This window comes from Crocodylus porosus, unplaced genomic scaffold, assembly GCF_001723895.1.
Source record: "Crocodylus porosus isolate Cpor-Errol unplaced genomic scaffold, CroPor_comp1, whole genome shotgun sequence".
NCBI lineage: Eukaryota > Metazoa > Chordata > Crocodylia > Crocodylidae > Crocodylus > Crocodylus porosus.
In genome coordinates, this window is record NW_017728906.1 from 73,728,472 (window position 1) to 73,753,988 (window position 25,517).

The 25,517-nt window shown below is 38.4% G+C and overlaps 1 protein-coding gene across 5 annotated transcripts in view; it reads left to right on the forward strand.

The window, feature by feature from the left end:
* The window catches only part of NLGN4X (neuroligin 4, X-linked), a 284,512-nt gene that overhangs the window by 82,203 nt on the left and 176,792 nt on the right, over positions 1-25,517 (forward strand). For all 5 annotated transcript variants that reach the window (XM_019529359.1, XM_019529363.1, XM_019529362.1 and 2 more), the window contains one exon: positions 3,768-4,601. In XM_019529359.1, coding sequence (XP_019384904.1) covers positions 4,130-4,601 — 472 coding nt within the window. In that variant the 5' untranslated portion in view covers positions 3,768-4,129. The remainder of the gene's footprint in view (positions 1-3,767; positions 4,602-25,517) is intronic.

The window sequence follows — 25,517 nt, forward strand, 5'->3', positions numbered from 1 at the left end:
TAATGAGAAGGGATAAAGGCTTTAGACAGACCAAAGAAAGCCAGAATGAAGATGTAAGGATCATAAACTGAAAAGTAGAGACTTAGGATCAACATGATTAAGAGAATAGCCTTGTGTTTCCAGCTTGACCATGTTAAAGTCTCACAGTTCGTGCTCCCAAGAAGCACTTCCGGTCCACTTCCCAGTTTGCCAGGGAGCACGGCAGGGGCCCCCATATGCCCCTGGGCTCAGCAACTGGTGCCTCCTGGGTCAGGGGAGCACCCAGGGGTCTGAGGGGCAGCCCTGTGTGCTCCTCGGCACACCTGGAAGTGGACCAAAAGTACTTCCAATCCATTTATGGGTTTGCCACTGAGCACGTGGAGGCCTCCCGTCCACTCCTGTGGAACGCTCCATGCACCTCAGCCTCTCAGTATTCACAAACCAGACTGTTACCTCGAGGTGTGTAGGAAAAACATTTAAAGCTGTATCTATGTCTAAATAGCTGATTCTCCAAATCAGCATTGAATCTTCAGATTCGGATTCAGCTGAATCGAATCAGGGACAGTAATACAAATCAACAAATTGAATCACTTTCCCTGATTCAGGCCAAATCCAAATCTGAATTGAATAGGGTCCGCTTCATACACCCCGAACAGGCACATGGCTACATGTGTGACGTACTGAGTGTATGTTCTAGACAAAAAGGTTGAGGATGGGGAATAGGGCTTTCTTATGTTTTTTGTAGCCAAGTACTGTGGGGACTGGAACAGGCTATTCCGACAGGATGTGGAATCTGCATCTTTGGAAGTTTTTTAAAAGCAGGTTAGGCATATACTTGACTAGAATGGTTTAGTCAGGGATGATACTGCTTTGAACAGGGGGTTAGACTAGATGAGGTCCAAACATGAGATGAGGTCTTTTCAAACCCTACCATTCTATGATTCCAATTTGTTCTTTTCTTCCTTCCCCTCCCTACTTCGCTTGGCTTCCCAGTCTCAATAGGAGCGCCAGAGATAATAGCCCTTAAAAACCTAAAGGGTGATTATAGAAAGATTGGAGATGGTCTCTTCTCTGTGGCCATAGGGGACAGGACTATAAGCAATGGACACAAGGTGCAGCAAAAAAAATTTAGATGATAGGTTAAGAGGAACCTTGTCACTATGAGGGTAGTCAAGAATTGGAACACAGTCCATAGAGAAGCTGTGGAATTTTTAGATCCCTGGAAATTTTCAAAACCAAGTTAGACAGACATTTGCCTGAGATGGTTCAATCAAGGATGTTTCTGTCTTGAGGAGGAGGCTGGACTAAATGACCTAATGAGGTGCCTTCCACCCCTACTTTTCCATGATCCTATGATTCTAGGAGGTGACATACAAGGAAAACTAGTGTTCAGAGCTGGTGGGAGGGAGGTAGATAGAGGGATTTCGGGTGACCTATAGCTTACTGCCTGTGCCCAGGGCTGTCATTGATTCTTAAATCTGAAAATAGTTACAAAGACATGCTGTTTAGATTGCAAGCCCTCTGGGGCTACAATTGTGGCTTATTACCTGTTAGCAGAACATATAGAACAACATACATCATTAGCTCTTTATAAATATTATGCATCTGGAATATATTTGTCTTCAGTATTCAGGCATTTCACCAATTTTCTAATAAAAGTTGTGCGTAGTTCCTTCTAAATCTTTATTAAAGATTGAGATCTCTTAAGAAAGGATGAGGTTTCTTTTATAAATCTTTCTTTTATCCAAAGTGAAGAAGCATAGCTCTATTCTTTATTGTTCCTGATTTAAAATCATTGCCAATAGTTACTTATATTTTTAAAAGTAGATAGAAGAGATGAATTAATATCTTTATGGGACCAAGAGCCATTTTAGAGAGAGGGCTTGAGTAGGCTGTACACCTTATCAATAAATGACATGTTGGTCTTTTCAGTTCTAAGACTTTATCACCATATTCCATATCCCTTAGCTGTGTAAGTGTTGCCAGTAATTAACTGATATAATATCTGTCAAACAAAAAGACTTCTGTTTATTTGTGGAATGAGTGGTTAATAAACAAAAAATATATGTATATGGTTATCTTTCATCTTCACATACTAATTTTCATTAAATAAGTGAAATTTACCATATGAATTATCTTTCTCTAGAGTATTACAAGGTGATGACACATAGGAAGTATGATAATACTACAAGGTTAAGGTGAGATTCTATTCACCCTTTAGGCATGAAAGTGGAATTAGGCGCCCAAGTGTGCTCCTATTTCACTATGCTTGATTCTCTGACAATTTTTTTCTTAGTAAAGGTGGGTAGGTTCTCCTCATCCTTGCTGCTTATGATTCAATGAGCACATCCACATGAGATGCTGACTGTGCAGTAGCACTTCACAGCATCAGCAGTACTAATACACTACTGCACAGTATTATTAGGTTACTGCGCAGCAGTGTCACTTAAAAAACATTTGCCAGCACTGCTGCACAGTAACTCCGGTTACTGCGCATTTACTAAATACTTGATTATATATATACTAAATAAATGTGCAGTAATCACTGCACAGTAACGCATCATGTAGACATGCCTGGGTATTATCTTAAGGGTAAGATAATAGTGTGTTACACAAGTAGATATATGAATGGATTTTTAGGAACTTGAATAGGAAGGTATATTTAGGTGCCTAAGTCCACTTAGATGCCCAATAGTTGAATTAGTATCTGGCCTATGCATGTCAAATGATTATAAATCTACATATTATTATGAAAAATTTATAGGACGATTTTTTTCAATATTTTCTTGGAATCCTTGAACCATAACCGACAATATAAACATGAAAGCCAGAAACTGAATGCCAGTTTCTGATTTCATATTGGTTATGCAATCCATTAACCTCACTAAAGGCAATGATTTTTGGGGGTGTTATCTTTATTGTACAAACTGCATGGCTGGAATAAGGTTAGGCAGGCCTTCGAATGAAAGTCTTCTATTCAAAAACTTGTCTGATTTTATTTCAATGATGTATTTAAAATTAATGGCAAAGCTATTTATATTTTCAAGATCAGATAGAAAAGTTCTAACATATTTATTGGACCAAGAGCCCTTTCTGAAATAGAACTGATAAAAGAAATCACCCTCAAAAAATCTTTGCCTCTCACATAATTCCTGCACCATAGCTACAACTTTGCTCTAACTGTACTAACTTCACTGGAATCACTCTTGAGTTGCATTGGTGAGATCCAGGTTTTGAATATTTCGGTAATCATTACTGTTCTCCAGAGGCATGAAACAGAAGAACAGGAGTATCTATAAAATATAGATAGAAGAGACAGACTATTTACTGCAGTAAAATGTTAGACACATATTTATTAAGTGAGTGAAAAAGAACTATGGAGACATGCATTTGCTAGTTTGTCTAAGCTAGTAAGTATTTGAGAGGTGGCACTTGCATGGATGATATATTTTATGAAGAAATCAACATAGCTTAGGCCATATTTTAATTAAGGAGGGATCTGATGGGGCTGAGAGTTGTTGATATGGACAAAGGAATATGAACTGGAACTGGTATCTTCATATCTCAACCTGATATTTTTGTATGACTTCCAACTTTATTTCTATGTTGTCCTTTATTTCCAAAATGGCTTCATTATAATAGGGATGACTGAAAGTTATGAAAGAGTAGGAGAAGACTTTGGTGTTGAAAGATTCTGTGTGAGTTTAATACTTTATTAGAATGTATGCCAGGTTTTAGGGGTTTTTTTCAAGCACTAATTTGAATTTTCTATTTCCTTTTGGCCACAGGCTGACTGACCAGGCTGGAATTCATTGGAAGGAATCATTGCGCTACTAAAGCAGAATTACTGTTGACTGTCTTTTCTTCTCCACTTGTTTGGAAGTGTTGCCAGGATTAAGCCATCGCTGGAGTCTGGGGATGGGCCTTAGGAACAAGGACTCCCTTGCTTGCCATAGCATTGGAATCTGTCTGTGGTCAGTTATCTGAGGCATCAATACATTCATCCTCAGATTTTTTCACTGCCTGAAGAGGATTCTGTTTTATCCTTAACCTCATCTCCATATTGCCTTCCCCATCCCCTTATTTTCTTTGACTGATTGATTTCCCCTTGGCTGTGGAAGATTGAGCCCTGCTGATGTTGATTTAAACAATGTCGAGACCAATGGGACTTCTATGGCTGCCTTTGATCTTCACTCCGGTCTGTGTCATGTTGAATGCTAACTTCCTCCTGTGGATAACTGCACTCGCTATAAGATTTACTCTCATTGATGGCCAAGCACAATACCCTGTTGTTACGACAAATTATGGCAAAATACGGGGTCTAAGAACACCTTTGCCTAATGAGATTCTTGGTCCAGTGGAGCAGTACCTGGGTGTTCCTTATGCCTCCCCTCCAACTGGGGAAAGGCGATTCCAGCCCCCGGAGCCTCCTTCCTCTTGGACTGGGATCCGGAATGCCACACAGTTTGCTGCTGTCTGCCCACAGTACCTGGATGAGAGATCACTGCTCAATGACATGTTGCCAGTCTGGTTTACTGCCAATTTGGATACTGTGGTTACTTACGTGCAAGATCAAAATGAAGACTGCCTGTATTTGAATATCTATGTGCCCACAGAGGATGGTAAGTACTTTATTCGACCACAAGCCAACCTTCAAGGGATGAGTAGCTTTTATGCGGGTGTTATACAGTGCCTCACACTCAATTTCTCCCATGTTAGCATTTGAACTCAAAGTGTTCTCTCTAAATTCAGCAGAAGCACCAAGTGTATAATTGTGGCATATTTGTATGAGTTTTATTATATCACCAAATTGCAGTTCTATTTCTAGGCAGCAGCCAATATATGCACGAGTGAAGTATCACTTGCAAAAGAGAAAGGCAAGAGATGGGGGTACCTCAAAACAAACTAATATAAATGTAGTGCACACTTGAAGTACACAAAAGTATGCTTTTAAAGAAAGGGATGGTTCTATAACCTAACATGTTTCTATTGTTTTGGGTTTCCTGTAATACCTTTTGAAATGACATTTAAGTCTGCTTTATTTTTATCCATAAGACGGCTACAGTAAGTCAGTTCTGCAACTTGAGCAGTCCAGGATTGGGTTGGGGGGAGGGGTTCAGCATTTTAGTCAAATTGTGTAGTGTTCTTGAGTGTTCTGTTGCATAAGCATGTTCAGTAAAAAGGCCATTGTTACCCCATATCTATTTCCAAAGATTCCTGAGATCATTTTTCTACAAAAATCCTGGGAATAAAATAAATAAGTGAATTTTGCATGCTCTCACTTAAAAGGTCTCTATTCATGAAGTGCTAACTGTTTCTGACGAGGTACTGAGTGACCTCACTTCCCACTGAAGACAAGGCCTCTTTAAATCAAGCATCAAATGACTATTGTTTATTATAGGATAATGGAAAACTGCAAAAGCAATGATATTTAATATTCTGCTGAAAGCCAATTGTTTCAGCCAAAGTGTAGTTACTGATGCATAACGCTACAGATTCCCCCTAGATATGCAAATCCCTGCACTCTAGCTGTGGGCTTATTTGCATAATCATGGCATTGTTATTTCTCAGGAACCGTGCTCTGAATATGCAAATTGTGGTACTCCTACTACTATAATCCTTCTGCTATGATTGGTTTTTATATTTAGAATTTCCAAGTTGTTTGCCAATATAAGCATCTCACTGTAGTTTCCCATTCCCTTCAGCTGAAACATAAAACTAAAATATAGATATATAGAGTACTGGTACTGGGGTGATTTTTTTGGGGGGAAAGCAAATTTAACTACCCTGCTGCTGCAAGAGAAAGCATTAAAAAAAAACCAAAAACCAAAACGTATATGTGTGTGAGTGTATGCGGGGGGTGTGAATCTATCTTCCAATTTTCCTCCATCCCCTGGTCCCCTCAGCACACATTCCTCTTTCTAAAATGTCAACATGGATCTTGCCTTCAGAATAGCCCTTAAGTGATTGATTCTGTGGTTCTTACTTAGCATATAAGACAACTTTGCAAGCAAGGGCTGTGGTCAAGGTCTCATTTGCCCACATTAGAAGAATACCTTTATTATTAATCTATATCTATAATATATCTATATATTAATCTATAAACATATATATGCAGATAACAGAAAATTAGCTGTCAAAACAGAAAGTACATCGGGTAGGGTGGAAAGATGAAAGCATAAATGCTTCAGGAGAAGTTAAGTGTCAAAAGTATGTATTTTTTCTCTTTAATAAATCATTTTACCTTTCAGCAGCTGTAATTATTTTATATTAGTTATCTTCTTTCTTTTAATATGTGAATATTTTAATTCAAATTCCCTATTATGATAATAGCTTGGGTAATACATGAGCTAGTAAATTAGCCTATAATGATGCAAGTTATTTAGCTAAGGATATTCTCATTACTTCAGCAACAGGAAGGACCCTCAAGTTTTATTGTGCAGAAATCTATCAACTGTAGGTTTTTCAATTAGCTTAATTGCAGGAAAAAATAATGCATGAACCCCCCAGCTCCCTAATGTTAGCTTTCCCTATAATACAATATACCTATGAGTTTGACACTACTTCTATTGAGTGGGATGACAATCTCTCCAAAAAAAAAATATCAATCTTCTAAGGACAATAAGTTAGTAGTCCATCTCTGTGATTTGTTGCTGTCTCTGACTTGTGTACAAATAAAAATATTTTCAGTAGGCTTGAGAGGAGAGTCAGAAATTCCAGAGTGAAGATATTCACTTTTTGTTACCATCCATAAGTTACTTCTACAAGTTAACTGAAAAAATACACTTAGCCAGACTTACTAAATGTGTGACCAGCTACTCATAAAGATGATTAAAGTGAACTGGCCTATCATTCAACCTCTTCTAAGCTTCTGTGTCACCAAATTGTACTAAAGGTAAATTGCTTTGAATTGTAGTCCATGCAATCTGATTAAACACATTATGCTTCATTATATGATTGTTAGCTGGCAGAAATAAGCTATGTTGTTATGGAGACAGACCATGAAATTAGTTTTTGATGCAGAAGTCTGAAAGTAAGTGACTGAGTTAAATTCATGTTTTCAATCGTTTCTCAAGTACAGATTTCTTTACAGACTCCCTGAGAATGTTTTGTGTCTTTGTGAAAAGGTGGACAGAATAATCCAAACCTAATTAATGGTCTGACTATGACATTTATCTGAATCTTTTTTATGTCTCCTTATTTTCTTGCAATTCCAGTGAAAAGAAACTGCTGAGCGTCTCTAATGCATCAACTGTGGTCACACGTGACACTTGCTTCCTCTTCAGACCAATTATACAAAAACCTAATCAAAATGCAGCTCAGTTTTGCAATTTGGGAATGTATGGTGTGTGCTATCATCTACTATGTTTAAAGTTAGGTCTAGTAATACTAACTACCTCTCCTGTTAAACTCATTAGATTTGGATCTAATTCCATTTATATTCTTACAACTAAGGAGTAATTTCATAGATAGTTGAATAAATATAAACCAGAGATAAATCAAAGCCAATAACTAAAGAGTTATTTTTTATTAACAGAAATGCATTTGTACAACTGATACTAAGCTGTTTAAACAGCACATTATCTGTCAAATTCTACAACAATCTGTGATGTCAAAAGGTAGACTGCCTAGAAAATTAAGAAATTAAAACACTCTGCTATTCATTTTAACATTTGCTTTTACTGTACTGTTGATTTTTTAATCCTGTATGAGAAAATATTTTTGTGCAGCCACAATATATTGCTTTTTAATTATTTGAAAATGACATTTAAAGTGCAATGAAAATCCTTTCAAGTATCTCCCAACATTAATTTTTAAAAATAAAATAATAAAATTTTATTTCCACCCCTGCTCAAAAATATTATAAATATATTTTCTAAAATGAAAAAATTATCTTTATGAAGCAAATAAAAGTAATATATCTAGCAGATCATGTATCAAGTCAGTTCATGTAAATGTTTTGTTTCCCATGCAGCAGCTGACTTGGTCATTACAGTATTTGGAGCTGATGCTAACAAAATGCTCATTTTTTGTTTTAAGTGTCAAAATGTGCTCTTATAAATGACAAAAGAATTGCAAAGAATATCATTTATAATAGAAGTTGGAATTTTTATCGCAAATTTCTATCAAGAAGTAATAGTGGGTTTCTCACTCAGTGTCTGTGCGTGTACTTTACGTGTAGCATACGCAGTATAAATAAACTTATATAAGGTTATTTTACAATTGCTACAGACTGTAGTGTTTCACAAGAATACTTGAATGTCAGTTTTGAGGAGGTCAGCTTAGGGAAATGATATTGAGGACAATCTGTTTATTATAACTTTACTGAATATGGGTTTAGCGACAGCGGGGATGCTAGACTAAAGAGGACATGGACTCTTAATCCGCTGTGCTTAATCTTTAGCCTTTATCATTTGAATCTGTGCATGCTCTGCAGGGCATTGCTAGCTGCTATCATTACTAGAAAAATAAAATGTCAACCAAACACAACCATTACAAAAATTATTACATTTTGACTGGAGAACCTTAAAAACGTCCTCACTATCAAAGCATGACAAAACATTATTTAAACATCAACAAATGCTTTTAATTGAATCCCTAATTTATTAAAATCAAAAAACAAAAGAAAAAAAAATCATCTTTGTCTTCCTGGTTTGGTTAAAAGTGGTTTGATCTATGTGGCCCATGATTTAGTGTGCTGTGAAGGGAAGTATTTTTTACAATGTGCTTGGCTATGCAGCAGCTCTGTGTCTGTCAGGGATTAATTAAGGAAGCTAAGGAAGTTCTTATTTTCTTCAAGGCTTCGCTCAGCTAAACTGTTATGCAGTTTTGAATCATTTAGGGCCCAATAAATGAATGTGAAACCACAAGGAAAGGCAGTAGGCCATGCTACTTTGCAGGGATGAAAGAATGAGATCATAATTTCTTCAGTTTATCCTCAGTTAAGGTGAACTGGGGATATTCTTTAATCACAGCAAGAATTTTTCCTGCCAGGTAAGAGGAAAAGAAGAGCTTAAAGCATCAACATGGATATCAACAGTAGCTCTTAACTGAACAATAATAATCAGGCTAGGAGAAAGGCACCGAAGGCCTACGGTTCTCTTGTGCCTTTGGTTAAACAAACAACAAGGAAACACAAGCAAACAAGCAAAAAAGACATAGTGACGGATGAAGAAAGTGTGTCTGAAAGGAAATATAGCCTGCTTTTATATGCTTTTATTTGAGATCTGGTTGCCTATAATTGCTTATATATGGGTATATATATCTGGTGTATATACTGGCATTTTGGAATAATTTTTTTAATATAATTTCTATTGACAGATTGTGTGGGTTGTTTGTTCAGATAGTGAGAAAGTTCTCTCATCTTGATCCTCATTCCAATAAAAAACAAGCTTCCCAGTGATGACTTTAGTATAGGCGGTACAAGGTTGATCAAGGGTAGGATTAGTTTCATGTTGAAAATAAACACCTTTTGACTGAAAACATGAGCTCTGGTCATTTTAGTCGAGAAACACATTACTAAAAATGTTGTATATAGTATTAAATAGTATATTATAGTGTGTGTGTGTAATGTATACATATACACTATATACATATACACTATTTATATATATCAGCAAAGATACATGATTGATATGTATTGCAAACATATTGGGTTGTTTTATAGCTTTGACTGGAAGTCAGGGTAATGACCAGGGATTCTGGTTTTCTCTGATAAAAACAGATCAGTGACTTTCAGATTTAAAAATGTAACCCAAAATTCACGTTTTCTGTGATTAAAATGAAGCACCACTATATATATCTCTATTGTGGTGTTTCATTTTAATCATGGAACAGGATTTGGGGTTACTTTTTTTAATCAAAAAGTTGGGGATTTTTTTTTTTACCAGAGGAAACCAGGATCTCTGGAAATGACAGATGCCATTTTGTATGTAACATACCTTAGTCAGATATTAGTGTGACAAAGGTCAGAATATAATACTTTTGAGGAAAGTGTCTTCCCTACTGTATAACTTTTATAAACGATTTACATTCTTTTGTGATCTGTTATATATGACATCCTGAAATTGTTACATAATTAAAGCATGTTATATGAGAGCTGCTAAATAGTGACGTGAATCAAACTATATCCATTTACGTTGCTGAAGATGTCACCTTATGCTTTGCATTTTTATTAATAATGTATTAGTTTAGCTTTTGATTACATACTATGTGAATATTTTACCACAAATTTAATTAGCATAGATTTATGTTGTAGGTTCAAAATACTCTTCTTTGAGACACTTTCTGTGTCTCTGAGTATAGGAACATACATGTGTTTTGGAGGTTAGCTCTAACTTTAAAGTGATTTGGAGTGCCTATGGTCTGTTTTTCATGTTTAAATAATATGCAACTACAAATCTGAAATAAGAATCTTTATTTCAGTTGAGAGGTGGAACTGTTGAGCTATTAGTAGGTAATACTACAGCATTTGCTTTTATAAACTGAGCCTTAAGTATGAACCTTCAACCTAGCCTACCCTAGTTTCCAGGTTCAGTAGTTCCCTATCTGTCCTCTGACAAGCATCTTCATCAACTTGTTCAGCATGATTCTGTTATTTTTTCACTGTTTTTAGGTTTGAGTGGATATTTAAAAAAATTCTAATTCATTCATTTATATTTGCATATACACTGGTCAGCTTTATACATTTAAACTAACTAACCTGGCACTTTGTGTTTACTTCTCACATCAGTCCACAACATTTTCACCTTTATGCCTTATTACATATTCCTTGTAAAGGTATCTATATTAGATGACCTTCTGAGGTCCCTTCCAGGCCTACTTTCCTATTATTCTATGGTATATGTGCAGTGAATGACTTATAATAGTATGAGATTTATCATTTTAAAGTTTCAGGTTTTAAAATTAAATTGTGTATTTCGATTAAAATCTCAAAACTGAAACATTAAGTTATATTTAAATGAACTCCAAGATAATAAACAGGTTTGGGGCTTTGTTTGCTTCCTTGTTTGTTTTTGGCAGGCACCAGTGCTTCAGAAAATTGTTGCCTTTTCATCATATAAACTATAGCTATGCATTCTAGTGTCATTATCATCTTTTACAGACAAAACAACAACATTTAATGTTTCCTCAAGCCAAAGATTAAGTTACAGTTTCTATCAATAGCTTGTTTATTTTTAACCTCTGCTCATGCTGAAATCTTTCAGTTTATCTTTCTGCTTTAGAAAAATCAAATTCAGATTTATAATACCGTTGTTACTTAAATGCCTTCTTGCCTTACATTATGTAAGAACAGCATACACTCTTTTGGATAATAAGATATAACCTCTAGCAAAATGTGAGAAGGATTAATAACAGATAAAAATGACAATACAACATGATAACACAAGATTTATAACATAATTCAGATTAAATAAATTTAGCAGCATAACAGTAGCAGATGAGGGGGAACCTTCAGTCTCTGTTTTGAAAGATAAATTATTGTTCCCCATTGTGTCAGCTTCCCTGAAGCCAATTTTTTCCCTGTTAGAGTCCAATACATCACCTCCTTCTAATCCAGAAATACTGCAGCATCTGTGGAAGAGAAGAAAGCATATGTCTGACTTCCACAATGAACCCTCAGCCTAGGAAGATAAATCTATGTGTAATCCAGGCCCTTATTTTTTCCATCCTTCTTTTAACAGTAATAAATATCTTCTGACACTGAAGAACAGGACTGTAATCTAGAGAAAATAAAGTTCTTAAATCTTTAGAGCTAAACTCAGATTTAATTGCTGATTTCAAAATGCTGCTCTTGTCTCCTAGAGTTTCCCATTTCACAGGCGTTTAAAGGATTGTGCCCAATTAGCTTTTTCAGGACTATGATATGGAATGAAACCTTATACCAGGGGTTAAAAATTATATATTCCCCAAAACTTATTATACTGTACCTTGGAAAGAGTAGAACAGCAGACGGCCCCACAGGGAATGATACCTTCAGTGTATGTCTGCAAGCATAGAGGGAGAATTCCCATAGGGGTTGCCCCCTCCTCTTGCAAGTGTTGTCTCAACCTGGGGCATGGGAGTGAGACAAATACCGGGTCTTGGTGCACCTATCATGTTGTCACTCCTCTGGTCAAAATGTCTTGTGCACAAGCACACAGAGAGAATCCCTATGGGAGTTTTCCCCACCATGCTTGAAGACACTACAGGGAGAATGATTCTCTGGGGACCCTTTCGAATCTCCTGCAGAGGGAGACAGTCCAGAGAGATCCCAGCACTGGTTTGCAGGCCTGGATGGGGGAACCACTTCAGGAGTTCCCCTCTCTGCTTTTGCAGGTGCACCCCAGGGGAATCCCTTGCAGGGGGGATGCACCATGCCTCAACACAGCGGAATGTGTCTGCAAGATTTTCACCTGCATATGCGGGCCCTGTGTCAGGGTGAGGCACCCAGTTCCCGTTTTCATCAGGATCAGGCCCCTGAACCCTACAGTGAAAAGATATCAACTGCAAAAAAGCAACACAAACTACTATTAAGTTCATTGCTGCCACAAAATTTTAAGCATTTGTGGCACAATAAAATTCAGTGAGATCTGTTCACTTGGCTTTTTTGCTACTGTAAAAATATTTATGGCCACACAAAGTTGACACAAAGTCAACCATATTGTAATGCTACTGTTGCATCAATTTTGTCTCATGCTTGCATATGAATAAGTAGAGAGTATTTGGCTTTATGAGTTTTATATAGATATATATATATCTATTGATCTTTATCTATATGTATAGATATAGACATAGATATATATGTGTGTATATATAATACCTTATGCATTTTTATTTCTAGATCTCTCAAACTTAATTTTTTTCAACTATTTTGCAGTCTTGAACCTATGTTTTTACATGATCTTATTAAGACTAATAATTACAGTCAATTTTTCTTTAAAAAAACATTGGCTGAAGGGAATCTTACTAAGATAGATAAATTAAACATAGTTTGCTACACAAATCTATTCCTCATCTGTGGAAAGTTCAAGGGAAAAGTCTCTGTTCCTTATGGCTGCTGAGGGTTTGGGAATTATGTATTTTGTAAGCATGACACGTTAGGCTAGAGGATAATCTTCCATGATAAATGGTAGAAGCTCCTTTACTTGTGTTGTTTCAAACAGCATTATATCAGGTAAGTCAGGAAGCAGATATTAGAGCAGCAGATTGAGCAGGGAAAGCAAATCAGAATGGCACTGAGGGATGGTGCAGGACTAACTTGTGGCATGCCTGCCAGGAAGGCTATTCTCAACAGCCATAAAGTATTTGGTATTATTATTATTATTGTTTCTATTATTATTATTATTATGACACATGGGAATAAGATAAATACATATTCTTAATTATTATATACTTATAAGAAATATATATCCCTCTATCCTTCTTTAAAATGCAAATAACGTGTGTCAGTATGTGGCTGGCTGTGAAAAAACAAATAGAACATAAATAATTATTGCAAACTATGAAAATGAGTTAATTCAAGCAGTTCTCCTGCTCTAATGAGTGAAAAATCCATGTTACAATAAAGGGAAATTTTCTCATATAATTGTATATGCTACAGACAAAACTGTAGCTAAGAATAAATATTTTTGTAATGCTAAGCTAACTCTTTGGGATATGGGATTTTAGTGGTAAATAGGCTTCCAGTTGATGCAGAAATGCTTAGCATTTGGTTGGTGTTAAATAGATTTTTCATTTACAGAATCTGATGTACTTAATCTAATAGAGAAAACCTATGCTGTGATCACTCACATAGTACAATATTTAGTTACTTGTTGTTTTGTTGTTTTCCAAGCCCTCATGGTTGAAATCATTGGTATCTATCAGTAGAAATTAAATAAATATATATCAAGACAAACTAAAAGCTTTTTAAAATGTCAGAAAAATCCAAACCTTTCTTTATTTATGCTTCATACACTTTTAAAGAATGATCCTAATGAGATGTTGCAATATTAAAAATGTACTTTCTTTGAAATATTTATAATATGATAAAGATTATTTGATTTTTACTTAAGGAATCTGTTAGAACCCGACTCCATGCGATGCACAATGATTAGGGAGACGACGACTCAATTGCTTATGGATCCTGTTACTCATTAGCCAGAGCAAGAAGGGAGCAAACACCAGCGGATATTGCTTGCAACAGCTTTTTTCAGAATGGAGACAGCTTTGGGCCAAGTCCCAAAAAACCCAACAAACTGGGGACCTGCTCTGAACATTAGTTCTTTTCACGTTTTGTACAGCTTGATTCATGCTCATTAACATTCACTCCACCTCTGTTCCTCCTTCTGTTCCACCCATTTCTCCTCCCATCTCAAGCTCTACTTCTGTTTACTATTTACTTCATTAAGATGTAATTGCCTATGCATTTCATTCATTTACATGCCCCTCTGCTAAGAGTGCATGCCTAAGACTTTGACCCTGTCTTCTCTCGGTGGATTGTGGTTTCTTGCTGGTTCTTTCTGGTTCTTTGCTGATTTCAGCACCATCTCTAAGGTCTTGCTTCTGCTTTATCTCCTGACGATAGCTGGTGGGCTGCATCTTGTTCTTCTTACGCAGTGGGCTCTAACAGTACAATCTTGTTAGAAAACTGCTTGCCTAAGCATTTGCAATGTTATTTTTAATATAACATTCTGTCTTATGGCCAGCAGCTTTTGCTGAGACACAGATTAAAGCCTTGTATTCAGCTGCCAATCCAGTGCTCCCCAAAATCCAAATAGTGTCACCCTAACAGAATCAACTACTGTTTTGCTGGGAAAATTGAAATAATGGAGTGAGTGTGTGTGTGTGTGTGTGTGTGTGTGTGTGTGTGTGTGTGTATACATACACAGATGCATATATATATGTATACCCATTCTTTCAATTTCCCAGCAAAACAGTGGTAGATATATATATATAAAAATATGCCCTGATACTATTGCTTTCCTTTGCTACTTGTGCCGTGGACAACCAACAGAGGGTGCACAAGTTACCTAGCAAACTGAATGTTCCTATTGTCTTGACATCACTGATGATATTACAGGTGTTGTCAGATAGGAAGAAACGATATACATCTTAGCCAAATTAAAATAATAGTCATGATGACGATAACAATAACAATACCACCACCACCAATAAAAACAACAACAACAATAAGTGAATGCATTTTGTATTCAATTTATGAATTGAGGAAATGAAAAACTGATTAAAATTCTATGGGGAAGGGGGATGGGTGACCAGATAATTGCTCTGTAACATATAACAAGACTTCAGAAGAGGATATTGAAAAATCACTATTCTGTACTTACAATCAATGTGAATGCTTCTTTGAAAATGTCTACAAAATATTGTATAGCTGAATTGAGTTCAATTCAAAGAAATATTATAATTGTGATAAGCTACTCTGAAGCCATTCATAGAGAACAGCCATTTCTATATGAAGAAGCCATTTCTTTTTTTGCTTTTGATTGTGTCCCCATATATGATGCAGGCTTAGATTTACCAATGTGTTTTACTACCAGTTTTGCAGATTATATTCATACAGCCTGATCATAAATGATGCGCTCTCATCTTCCCTTGACTTCAAAGGGAGTTCAGGGTGTTAAGACCGAGACACTCTATAAAAGTTATATTGTCATAAGCAGGGATGCTGGTTTTCTCTGATTTAAAAATCCCCAACTTTTGGATTAAAAAAAAGTAAGACCAAATCCACATTTTTCTGTGATTAAAAGGAAACACTCTGTGTGTATGTGTGTGTGTGTGTGTGTGTGTGTGTGTGTGTGTATAAGATTGGGGCTTTGATTCGAGAATTTCAAATTTAAGTGCCCAAATTAAGCTGGACATTTAATTGGATTAACAAATCACCTAAGCAGATTAGGTACCCAGTTCCAGTGAAATAACCTCACTGGATTTAGATGACTATCTTAAACTCTTTCAGAAATCCCAGTTGAGCTTTATTGTCATCTTAGGTGCCCAGCTATCTTTCAAAATTTGACCATTGTTACTTAGAAAATTTTTCCTTTTTCTTAAAGAATTTTACTCAGTTCAATTATTTTACTAATGAATAAAATTAAATGCCCCAATAGCTCCAGCAATACTTTTATTCTTTCATGTGGCTATCACTATTACACGTATCTGTTCCCAGGCCTGTTTTGTTACATCCATTCTTCAGTCTTTGTTCTCTAGTTTTAACAATAAATTTTAGCTGTTTGGTATTAGAATACTAGCTTTGACATCCAAGAAAAGAAAACTTAGACTTGCTCATTTATATTCTTTTTTCCTTTTATGTTATCCTACCTGATTTTTATCAACATTAGTAATAATGTAGCCACATTCACTTCCTAATGAGGGATGTTCAGTATCTCAGCCATTTTTCTGTTAGCATCAACTTCTCTGTTCATGAACCTATTTACTCTGTAATGTGTTTTTTCTTTTAATGTACTTGGTGTACAATATTCTTATCTATCAGACATTTTTACTAGCTGTAATTTTTTTTTTACTATGTTCCTCTCCCTCTCCCTCTCTCTTTTAATTTCCTTGCAAGCCTTATCTTGTAACTGTTCAACAGTTTAGCAGCCTGGGCCTGAACACTAGGGCTGTGCGAAGCTTTGGTCACTGATTTAATTCAGAAGACATTTGGCCCAATTCAGCACTGAATCCGAATTGAATCAGGAGACCCTTTAATCTCTCTGAATCGAATCAGAAGCCTCCAAATCAGTTCAGAGAGATTTGATGATTCAGCTATAAACACAGCCTTATATGTTTTTTCTACATACTTCAAGGTACCAGGCAGCTTGTGAATGCTGAGATGGTGGGGTGGATGGAGCGTTCAATGGGAGCACTGATTTCTCCACTTTTGAGTCCACTGTGGAGTTCCGTCTCAGTGACTGATGCCTCCTGGCTCTCAGGGGGCACCCGGGGTCCCCCCACAGCCAATTACAAAGCCGGTAGGGCAGGGAGGCCCGCATACTCTGCAGGGGACCCAGAAGTGGACTGGAAGTACTTCCGGTCCACTTCTGGGTCTGCCACTGAGCATGTTGGGGGCTTCCCCTTGCTCCTCTGGGATGCGTTCACAAGCCGCATTTAGTACCTTGAGTTATGTAGAAAAAACATTTAAAGCTGTTTCGATGGCCAAATCAGAATTGAATCTTCAGATTCAGATTTGGCCAAATCAAATCAGGACAGTGATCCAAATCACCAAATTAAATCACTGTCTCCTGAATCGGGCCGAATCCGAAATCAAATCGAATATAGCCCGGTTCGCACTCCCCTACTGAGCACCACAGGGACAACACCAGGAAGGGCCACATGCCACAGAGGCTGTACTGGGTTCTGCCATAGCTTCCCCTCACCTTCTTGACTTCAAGCTGCCTAGGACTGCATGGGTGGGCATTTTCCTGAGTCCTGAAAGCTACCCTTAGCTGAGCTGCCCTTTCTCACCTGCTAAGGCCTGGGCAGGAAATGAAAGCCAGAGAAAGGAGAGCAAACCTGGTGACCCCAAGTGCTGCAGCAGCAGCCACAGCAATGAGGGGAGTGATGGCCAGGGGGAGCCTGGAGGCTGCATATTAACCCTTCATGGTCCACATAGCCCTATTTTAGCTGATGCTGTATTCCTATTGGTTTTATTTCTGATTTATTTTTGCACCTTGTGAAGGAACATTTACTGTCTCTTGTCTCTTTACTTTTATAATGTGACCCTAGTTGGGGTGTATTTTGAAATGCTCCACTCTTCCTTTACACTCCCTGCACTCATTCACTGCATCATCCATACTTAGCATTTTTTAAAATTTCCCCTAAATTTATTGTCTTGAAATCTTATAACCATATGCTACCGTTTTGTGTTCCCATTCCTTTCTAAGATTAAATGAAAATAGATCACGTTTATCATTTAGTTACTGTTAGTATCCTGGATTAGGTTATTTTTTCTATGATGAAAAAGAAGGATGACATCTAATAACTGTTCATTATATTTACATTAGTATTTGGATACAGACAGTGACTTCTATCACTTATTCATACTCTTTGCTAGTAACGATTTTAGAGGAATGGATATCTAATAGAGAAGAACAAAGAAAAGGGATAGTCCTATGGTTCCTGCACTGGCCAGACACAGAAGATAGCTGGTTTCAATTCCTGTCTGTCCCATACACTAACTGAATCACATAGTAGTTTGGTACCATGGAATAGCACCCTTTTTTAGGACCAGAATAACATAGGACTGGAAGGCAACTCCTGGGCCATCAAATCAAGTTATCCTCCATTCACAAGCACTCTAATATAAGCCAGTAACCCATTCATAAAATAACAAAAAATTCTTTGCCTACACAATAGAAGGAAACAGAGGATTACCAGATACCTCCCACATAGAGACAGAGGATATATCTATACTGTGTCATTAATGGGTCTTGGGGAAGATGAGGCCACACTTAGTGTTGATGTGCTCTTGACCCAGAAATTCACTTGAGAGTCAGCTCTAATATCACCCCTACACGCCCTCTTAAACTTGCCAGAAACTGATGGCTTGAGAAAGGGCACTGGACACAAGTCTGAAGCAACTTCATCAAGAAGATACCAAACATTTGAATCCATCTGTCACATGCATTGTTATTGTTCTACAAATGTCCCCATCCTATCCTACTGCTCTACATAAATTAATCGAGTTGCATCTTGAAGCAATTCAGGTTTCTGTTCCTTCTTTTGTCTTTTAGATTACACATTTTGGGGGAAAACATATCTCTTGCTGTCCTCGTGTACAATGCATAGTACTGAGACCACTAGATACTACTGAAACACAAATGATGATAGTCTCTTCAACGAAGTATCACTTGAAATTTCATCACAAGTTACGCTCTTTACTCCTAATCACCTGAAAGTCCTTACACATTCCTTTTATATGAAAACCCTCTGTCTAGCCTGCCTCTATATCTTCATGAAGTATTCATAGGGTGCAATTGAGCTAGCTATGCTGTCAGCTTTGTGGCCTCTAAGTGAAGATCTGGCTGCTCCAGAGGGCAAAGGATTTGGGAATCATGGTACCATGAAGAAATTAAAACATTTAGAAGTAAGGTTTAAAACTGGGGCATCTGAAGATGATATATCTGATTTCCTGACAAGAAAGGCAGAACTTACTAACAAAATTAAATTGAATCCTTCACTCTCAGTGTTCACGAAATACATCCAGAGAAATGATGACAGATAAATTTAATTCAGGAGAAAAAAGCTTTACTAAAGGAAATCAAGATTGTGCCAGAAGAGAGTCTCTGCTATTAAAATATTAAAAGTTGGAGAAAGCTTTATGGTCAGATGAGACACAGAAACTGCTGACAGATATTTTAAACTTGTAGGAGATCAGAGAAATTATTGATGGGTGAAAGAGAAGCAGTTGTTGCTTTTTGCTGAATAGTTAATTGGCTTCTGCCCCAAAGAGATTACTAAGGATGTAAGTGAAAATAATGCCTGCAATAAACTAAAACACCCAGAGTGGGGTTTTTAGAGGGAAATATTGGATGTGTAAGGATGCACTGCGTGCACGCACACACACACACACACACGGCATGTCCACATGCGCATTAATGCACTTTAGTGAATGCACATTAAAGCTAGTACTTCCAAGTGGCTGTACACAAGTGCAGAAGTTGTTCCAACAAGCTGTAGTTACAACACATCAAAGCAGACTCAATTAATCTTTAGTTCAAGCACCCTGCTGCCATTTTGAAGCATGCGGGCACTGATATACAAGATGCTATAGTGCTTTAATTAGAGGCTCTTGGAGGCGGTCTAATTAATGTGCTACCTCCCCTATCTCTGGAGTACATGTAAAAGTGCCCTTCATTGTGAGGTACTAGGAAAATGCACATTAGCCTGGCTTAATTCTCATTTATTAAAGAGCATGGTTTTTAAGTGACTCTTAATGTGCATTGGACTATTTTAATGTGCATTAGTGAAAGTGCCTTGTTAATGAGCATTAAAGTGCATGTATAGACACACCCAAAGGGTTTAATATATTATTGAGTTTTGTTTTACTGATAGTTAACCTATGAATTTCATTAATGGCATAGAAGTGTCTTTTTTGAAATGGCAATGCCCCTGAGAAGTATAAGTGTTTGCTGTGGCAAATTTGCCAGGAGGCTTTGCCCAAGTTACCATAGTTTTATAGCACTTTCTTTGTTTGGTTACTAATCAGGCTATGTTTGGTGTCTCAATCCACTTAAACTTCTCTAAATAGGAACAAATCTACCTTTATAAATTGATTAAGCAAGCACATTTCTGTTTTCAGTAGAATTCTGATATATTTAAAGGAGGAAAAAAGTAAGATGAAGTTTGTAAAAATATCAATGGCTTGTAACCATCTGGAAAGCTAGTCAGATCAAATGTCTTTTACAAGACTCTAGATAAACTTGGCATCTATACAGCCTAAGAACTTAAGCTTTATTTCACAAACATAAATTTTGTTGGATAATTGTAAGACAACATAACTTAAAAACCAAACATATGTTATATAACATTGTTGGATTAATACATTTAAATGTTTTCTATTACAAAAAACTACTTGATTATGGAATATATATATATAGCTACATTTTGTATGTTGGACTCGGTCAAAATTTATCATGATATTGAATAACTGGAAAGAAAAAAATGTATGATATCAATGAACATAACTTTAGGTTTAATACATCAGTTAAGATTTACCACTATCAAACTTTCCTCTTCATAATCAAATCTGGTTACTGACACTATCACCACATAACTTTATGAAGACTATTTAGAAACAGTATTTAAAGGAGAAATGTCTGTGTGGTGTCTGAACAGTAGATGCAATATTATTACTACAGTGTTATGACAGAGACCACTGCAAGGATATTTCAGTGTATATTTATGGGTTCTGTTCTCAATTCTAAAATATAAATTTAGAAGAATATATGGGAGAATCAAAGGAAATAATGAACTATTTTATATGAAATGTGTAAGCTCTTAACCATCATTAGCTTCTTTCCTTCCTTTTTCTCTTCCTCTTCCTTTTCTTTTTTGCTAGTCATCAGCCCTGAAGATAGGTCTCATTACAGTGTGTAGAGATTTGCATGTGTTTCCTGTCTGACATCTGTAAAATTATTCTTAATTAACCTAAGGCCCCTATGCACCATTCTGGCAGCTAAAAGATACCTAAACCAAAAAGTTTGTTTCTACTTTGAGATGTCTTTACAATTTCAGAATCATGTGGAGGAATCTTTGAGCAAATAATAATCAGGGCTGTATATGAAAGTGTGATTTGAATTTTTCTTCAAGTTATTCTTACTGAAGCTGATAATGTACTACTAATTTCATCTAAGATAACTAGGATAAAAGTACAAGGCTACCCTTCAGTATGCCTCACAGAATAAACTTATTGTCACCTGGGATAAGGGAGATTTTTTTACCCCAAATTGCTTCTTATTGCAAATCAGGTCAATAAAGAAAGTTTAACGCTTTCTTGATTTGCAGATGCTTCCTCAGCCTGACCAAGGGTGTTCGTTCGTTAGGGTGTGAAGCAGCAAGTATTTGATTCAGATTCAGTCGATTTGGAGGGACAGTGATTCTATATGGTGATTCGAATTGCTGTCCTGATTTGATTCGGCCAATTTGGATTCAGACATTTGGCTCCAATTAGGAGATTTGGCCATAGACTATAATGGGGAATCACTAAAATACCTATAACTTTGTCATTTGTTTGAAGATTTGGGTGAAAACAGCAGCAGTGGTGGCCCCTTCTGTGGGCATGAAACATGCCAAGCTTCAAGGAGATAGGTGCAGGGGTTCTGTGAAAGTGCACCTCAAAAATTTGTTCTGAAAGCAAATGAAAAAAGCAAATAGGTGTGGCATGAGGAGGGTGGCACTCACTTCATCTGCACGTGGAGCTTGGGGAACTCCAGCAGTGGAAAGTTTACCTTCAGGAACACCAACTGCTCCACCAAACCAGGATCCAAAGAGGTGTGGTAGGGTGTCACAACATCACCAGCAATGCTGAACAACCTCTCACTTGGAATACTGGTCGGTGGACAGGATAGGTGTTCCTGGGCAACCATGGTCCGCTCCTGCCACACCTGGCTGTGGGTTGCCCAATAGGCCAAGGGGTCACAGTGCAGTGGCTCCACATCCTCAGCGAGATAAATAGCCCCTGATGCCTCTGCACTACCTGCCTGATGCCTCTGGACCCCAACATTGAAGACATGCCCTTGGCCCACATTGGCAGTGGCTGTAGTGGAGGAGATTGGTTTGTGTTTGAAGTGCTGGCATGGGAAAGTGGATCCCCATCTTCCATGAACCCCAACCTCTGCCCTTCTGCCTCCCTGACTCTGTTCACCAGCACCACCATCGAATGATCAAGGGTTTTGCTGCTTCAGACACATCCCTTCACCCTCAGGTCGCACATGTCTGCCAGCACGTGGATCATACTGGACTGCAACAGATCCAGCCATTTTTTTAATGCCCTCCTTCAACTGCTTCACCAGTATCTGCACCTCTGGTGAAAGTGTCTTGCCCAAGCCAGGAACACTGATTCCCTGGAACACCTTTATTTCATTCTCAAGCTCCTTCACTATGGGGATCACCTGGCTAAGGAGGGCATTGCCAGTGCTAAGGCTCTTGGTGGCCTTGAGGAATGGCTTGAGGACCACCAAGATCTGGGAGATGGTATCCCACTCAGTTTTGTTAAGAGGGCTGCTTGTCCCAATCTCCCTGACCAAGGCCATCTGATGGATGGTATTCTGTTGCTCAACCAGCCTTGCCAGAATCAGGTATGTGGAGTTCTACTGAGTTTACACATCCTGCATGATTTTGTGCTGCAGGATGCTCAGCTCTGTCTGTTTGTCGCACAACATCTTGCCCCACTTGATGCTCCGGTGGAAGTAGCCCACTACCTTCCTACATTTCAAAATGAGTTGGCTGGTAGTGACAGCACCATCACTGGGAGCTCAGCCCGCCTCCAAGACATCCCAGACTATGAGGTGGAACTTGTGTGTCACACATCAGATGTCAACAAAGTTGGCATCATGGTCTGGCTCAGCAATATTGGCCCCATTGTCAGTGACCATGAACCTGTGGGGGAGCTTACCCTGTCCAACAAGCCACCCCTGCACCATGCAGTTCATGGTCACCATGATCTCCCTTGCTGTGTGGGACCCACTCATCATCTCCGCTTGAAGGAGAGCCCACAAACACCCTGCTTCATTGCACCAGTTCCCTGTGAGGGAGAGGTAGGCATGATCTCCACTGTAGCTGCTTCAGAAGTCTGAGGTGAATTGTAAAAACTATCTGTGGCCCTGCTTTCCACAGCTCCTCCCTCAAGTACTTCTTGCATGCCTCATACAGGGAGGGCACCACCGTCCTGCTAAAGGTGGTGCATGCAGGCACTTGGTATGATGGGGCCACAAGTGCCATGAGCCACCTGAACCCTGGATGCTCAACAAAGGAGAAGGGATGGCTATCCAGAGCAAGCATCTCCCCAATGCTCTGGGTGACTTTGCTCACCTTCGGAACCTGCCTCTGCTTTGTCTTCACCTCTACTGGTCTAGGGTGGTCTGCCTCTTCTTCTTGGGGATAGGGGCTTTGGAGCTAGAGGGGTACTTCTTTTTGGGCATGCTCCCACTGGTGCCAAGTTGAGAAGGAACAAGGGCAAGGGGATACTGCCTCCTGAGATGCAGCAACATCACTGTGATGGTGATGTGTTTCATGTTCTTTCCCCAGCTGATCTGTCTTCAGCAGTGCTGCCTGGCAGCATACCTGGGATCATCTGCCACCTCAAAATGATTCCACACTACACTACCCACCCACTTCTGGGTTGAGGGTGGGGAACCTGTCTTATCCTCCTCCTCACCAGGCAGAGGCACAACAACAGGAAGAGCTGAGCCATGTGCCCCCAAAATCTCTTCCGAAGTGCCTTCCAGAGAAGGAGACCTAGCTCTAGGGGAACTTTGAGAGGTGTGGAGCACAAACTCAGATTCCCCTTCCTTCCCCAGAATTTCCTTCACTATGGCCCTCAGATCCTCTACTTCCAGATCCAGCTTCTCCTCTGGCACTGCAAGGCTCATGCTGGAAACTGAAATTGGGATGGAGAATGGCATGATGCTGCTGGTTAGTGGTGTTGGTGGTGGTGCTGGTGCAGGCACTGCTACCACTTCTTTACTCCTACTTGCAGCAGAAGACTCATTGTTGCCAGGAAAGAGGGTGCATCTATGTTTGGGGTGGGGGGAACTTGCAGTTCTCTCTCTGCCCCCTCTCCCTTCCCTGACAGAAGACCTGGAACCTGCCTTTCCAGCACTCTTCATAATGTTTGGTATGCTACAAAACGGGTGTGTGTGTAATATATGTTGTGCTTTCCTGCACAGTGATGACACACTCTCAAGGAAAACACAGATTTCTTTTTGTGGGGGAAAAGAATCAAGACAGACTAACAAGGACAAATGAGAGGATTTTGGGGGAAGAATAAGTTGAAAGGAATGGATAGGGATAACAATAGGGATTGTAGACAAGGTTAAGTGGGAGAGGATTGGATACAATTTACAAGAAGAGAGGCTAACTAACAAGAGACTAAGCCTTTCAGACTGCTGCTCCAAGAGAGACACAGATCACAAAAGGCACAGATCACTTCAGACACAGCTTGATAAGGTGTTTCCATGTCCCTCCTTCAGAGCACTGTGATTAGAAGGGAACTCAGAGGAAGATGACGGTCACTGCCAGCTACAGATGTCAATATCAGAGCAGTCTTTCCCCTCTTCTCAGCTTCTTCCATATATGGAAAATTACCCCATCCCCCTCTCTCTTCTCAGTTTCTGTTTCCTGCAAGCCTTCTAAATCTCTCTGAATCAATTTGGAGGCTTTTGAATCAATTCAAACCTTTTAGTGGGTCTCCTGATTAGATTTGGATTCAGAGGTTCAGCAGCCGAATTGGGCCGAATGTCCTCTGAAGCAAATTGGCTACCAAAGCTTTGCACAGTCCTAGTGTTTCTGCCCCAAAGCTTGCAAAAAATAATTTTCCAACTACTTGAGCAGATCTAATAAAAGATACCAGATTTACCCAAACAACTTTGTCTGCCTTGAGAAGAATATAGCTTTGGTCACTAAACAGGGTGAAAGATTAAATAGTTATGGTATTGCATGATAATTTGAGGGTTATTTGAGTTTGATGCTTCCTCATCTATACTTGCAGTGTTGATTAACTAATACTACAGTCCTCAAAATTTAAAACATAACTTTAATAGTCTTGTATGCAGCACTGTAACTAAGGTGTGGGAGGCATGTAACTGGGGCAGAAGACTTGGAAACACAGTATTTCAGTATCAGTGCCTAAATGCATTAACAGCAAGATTTGATTCTCAGAATTTCCTTATTATTAATGGTGTAGCAGAGTAAGTCTTAATATCTCTACTACTATCAACTTGATTTATATAGTATTTTGTACAGATGTACCCAATACTTAAAAAACATGAAGGTAAAGTGCAATTTAGACAGACTTAGGTATGTAGTACAAGTACTATCTCTGAATTCTTGCTGCAGAGGTAGAG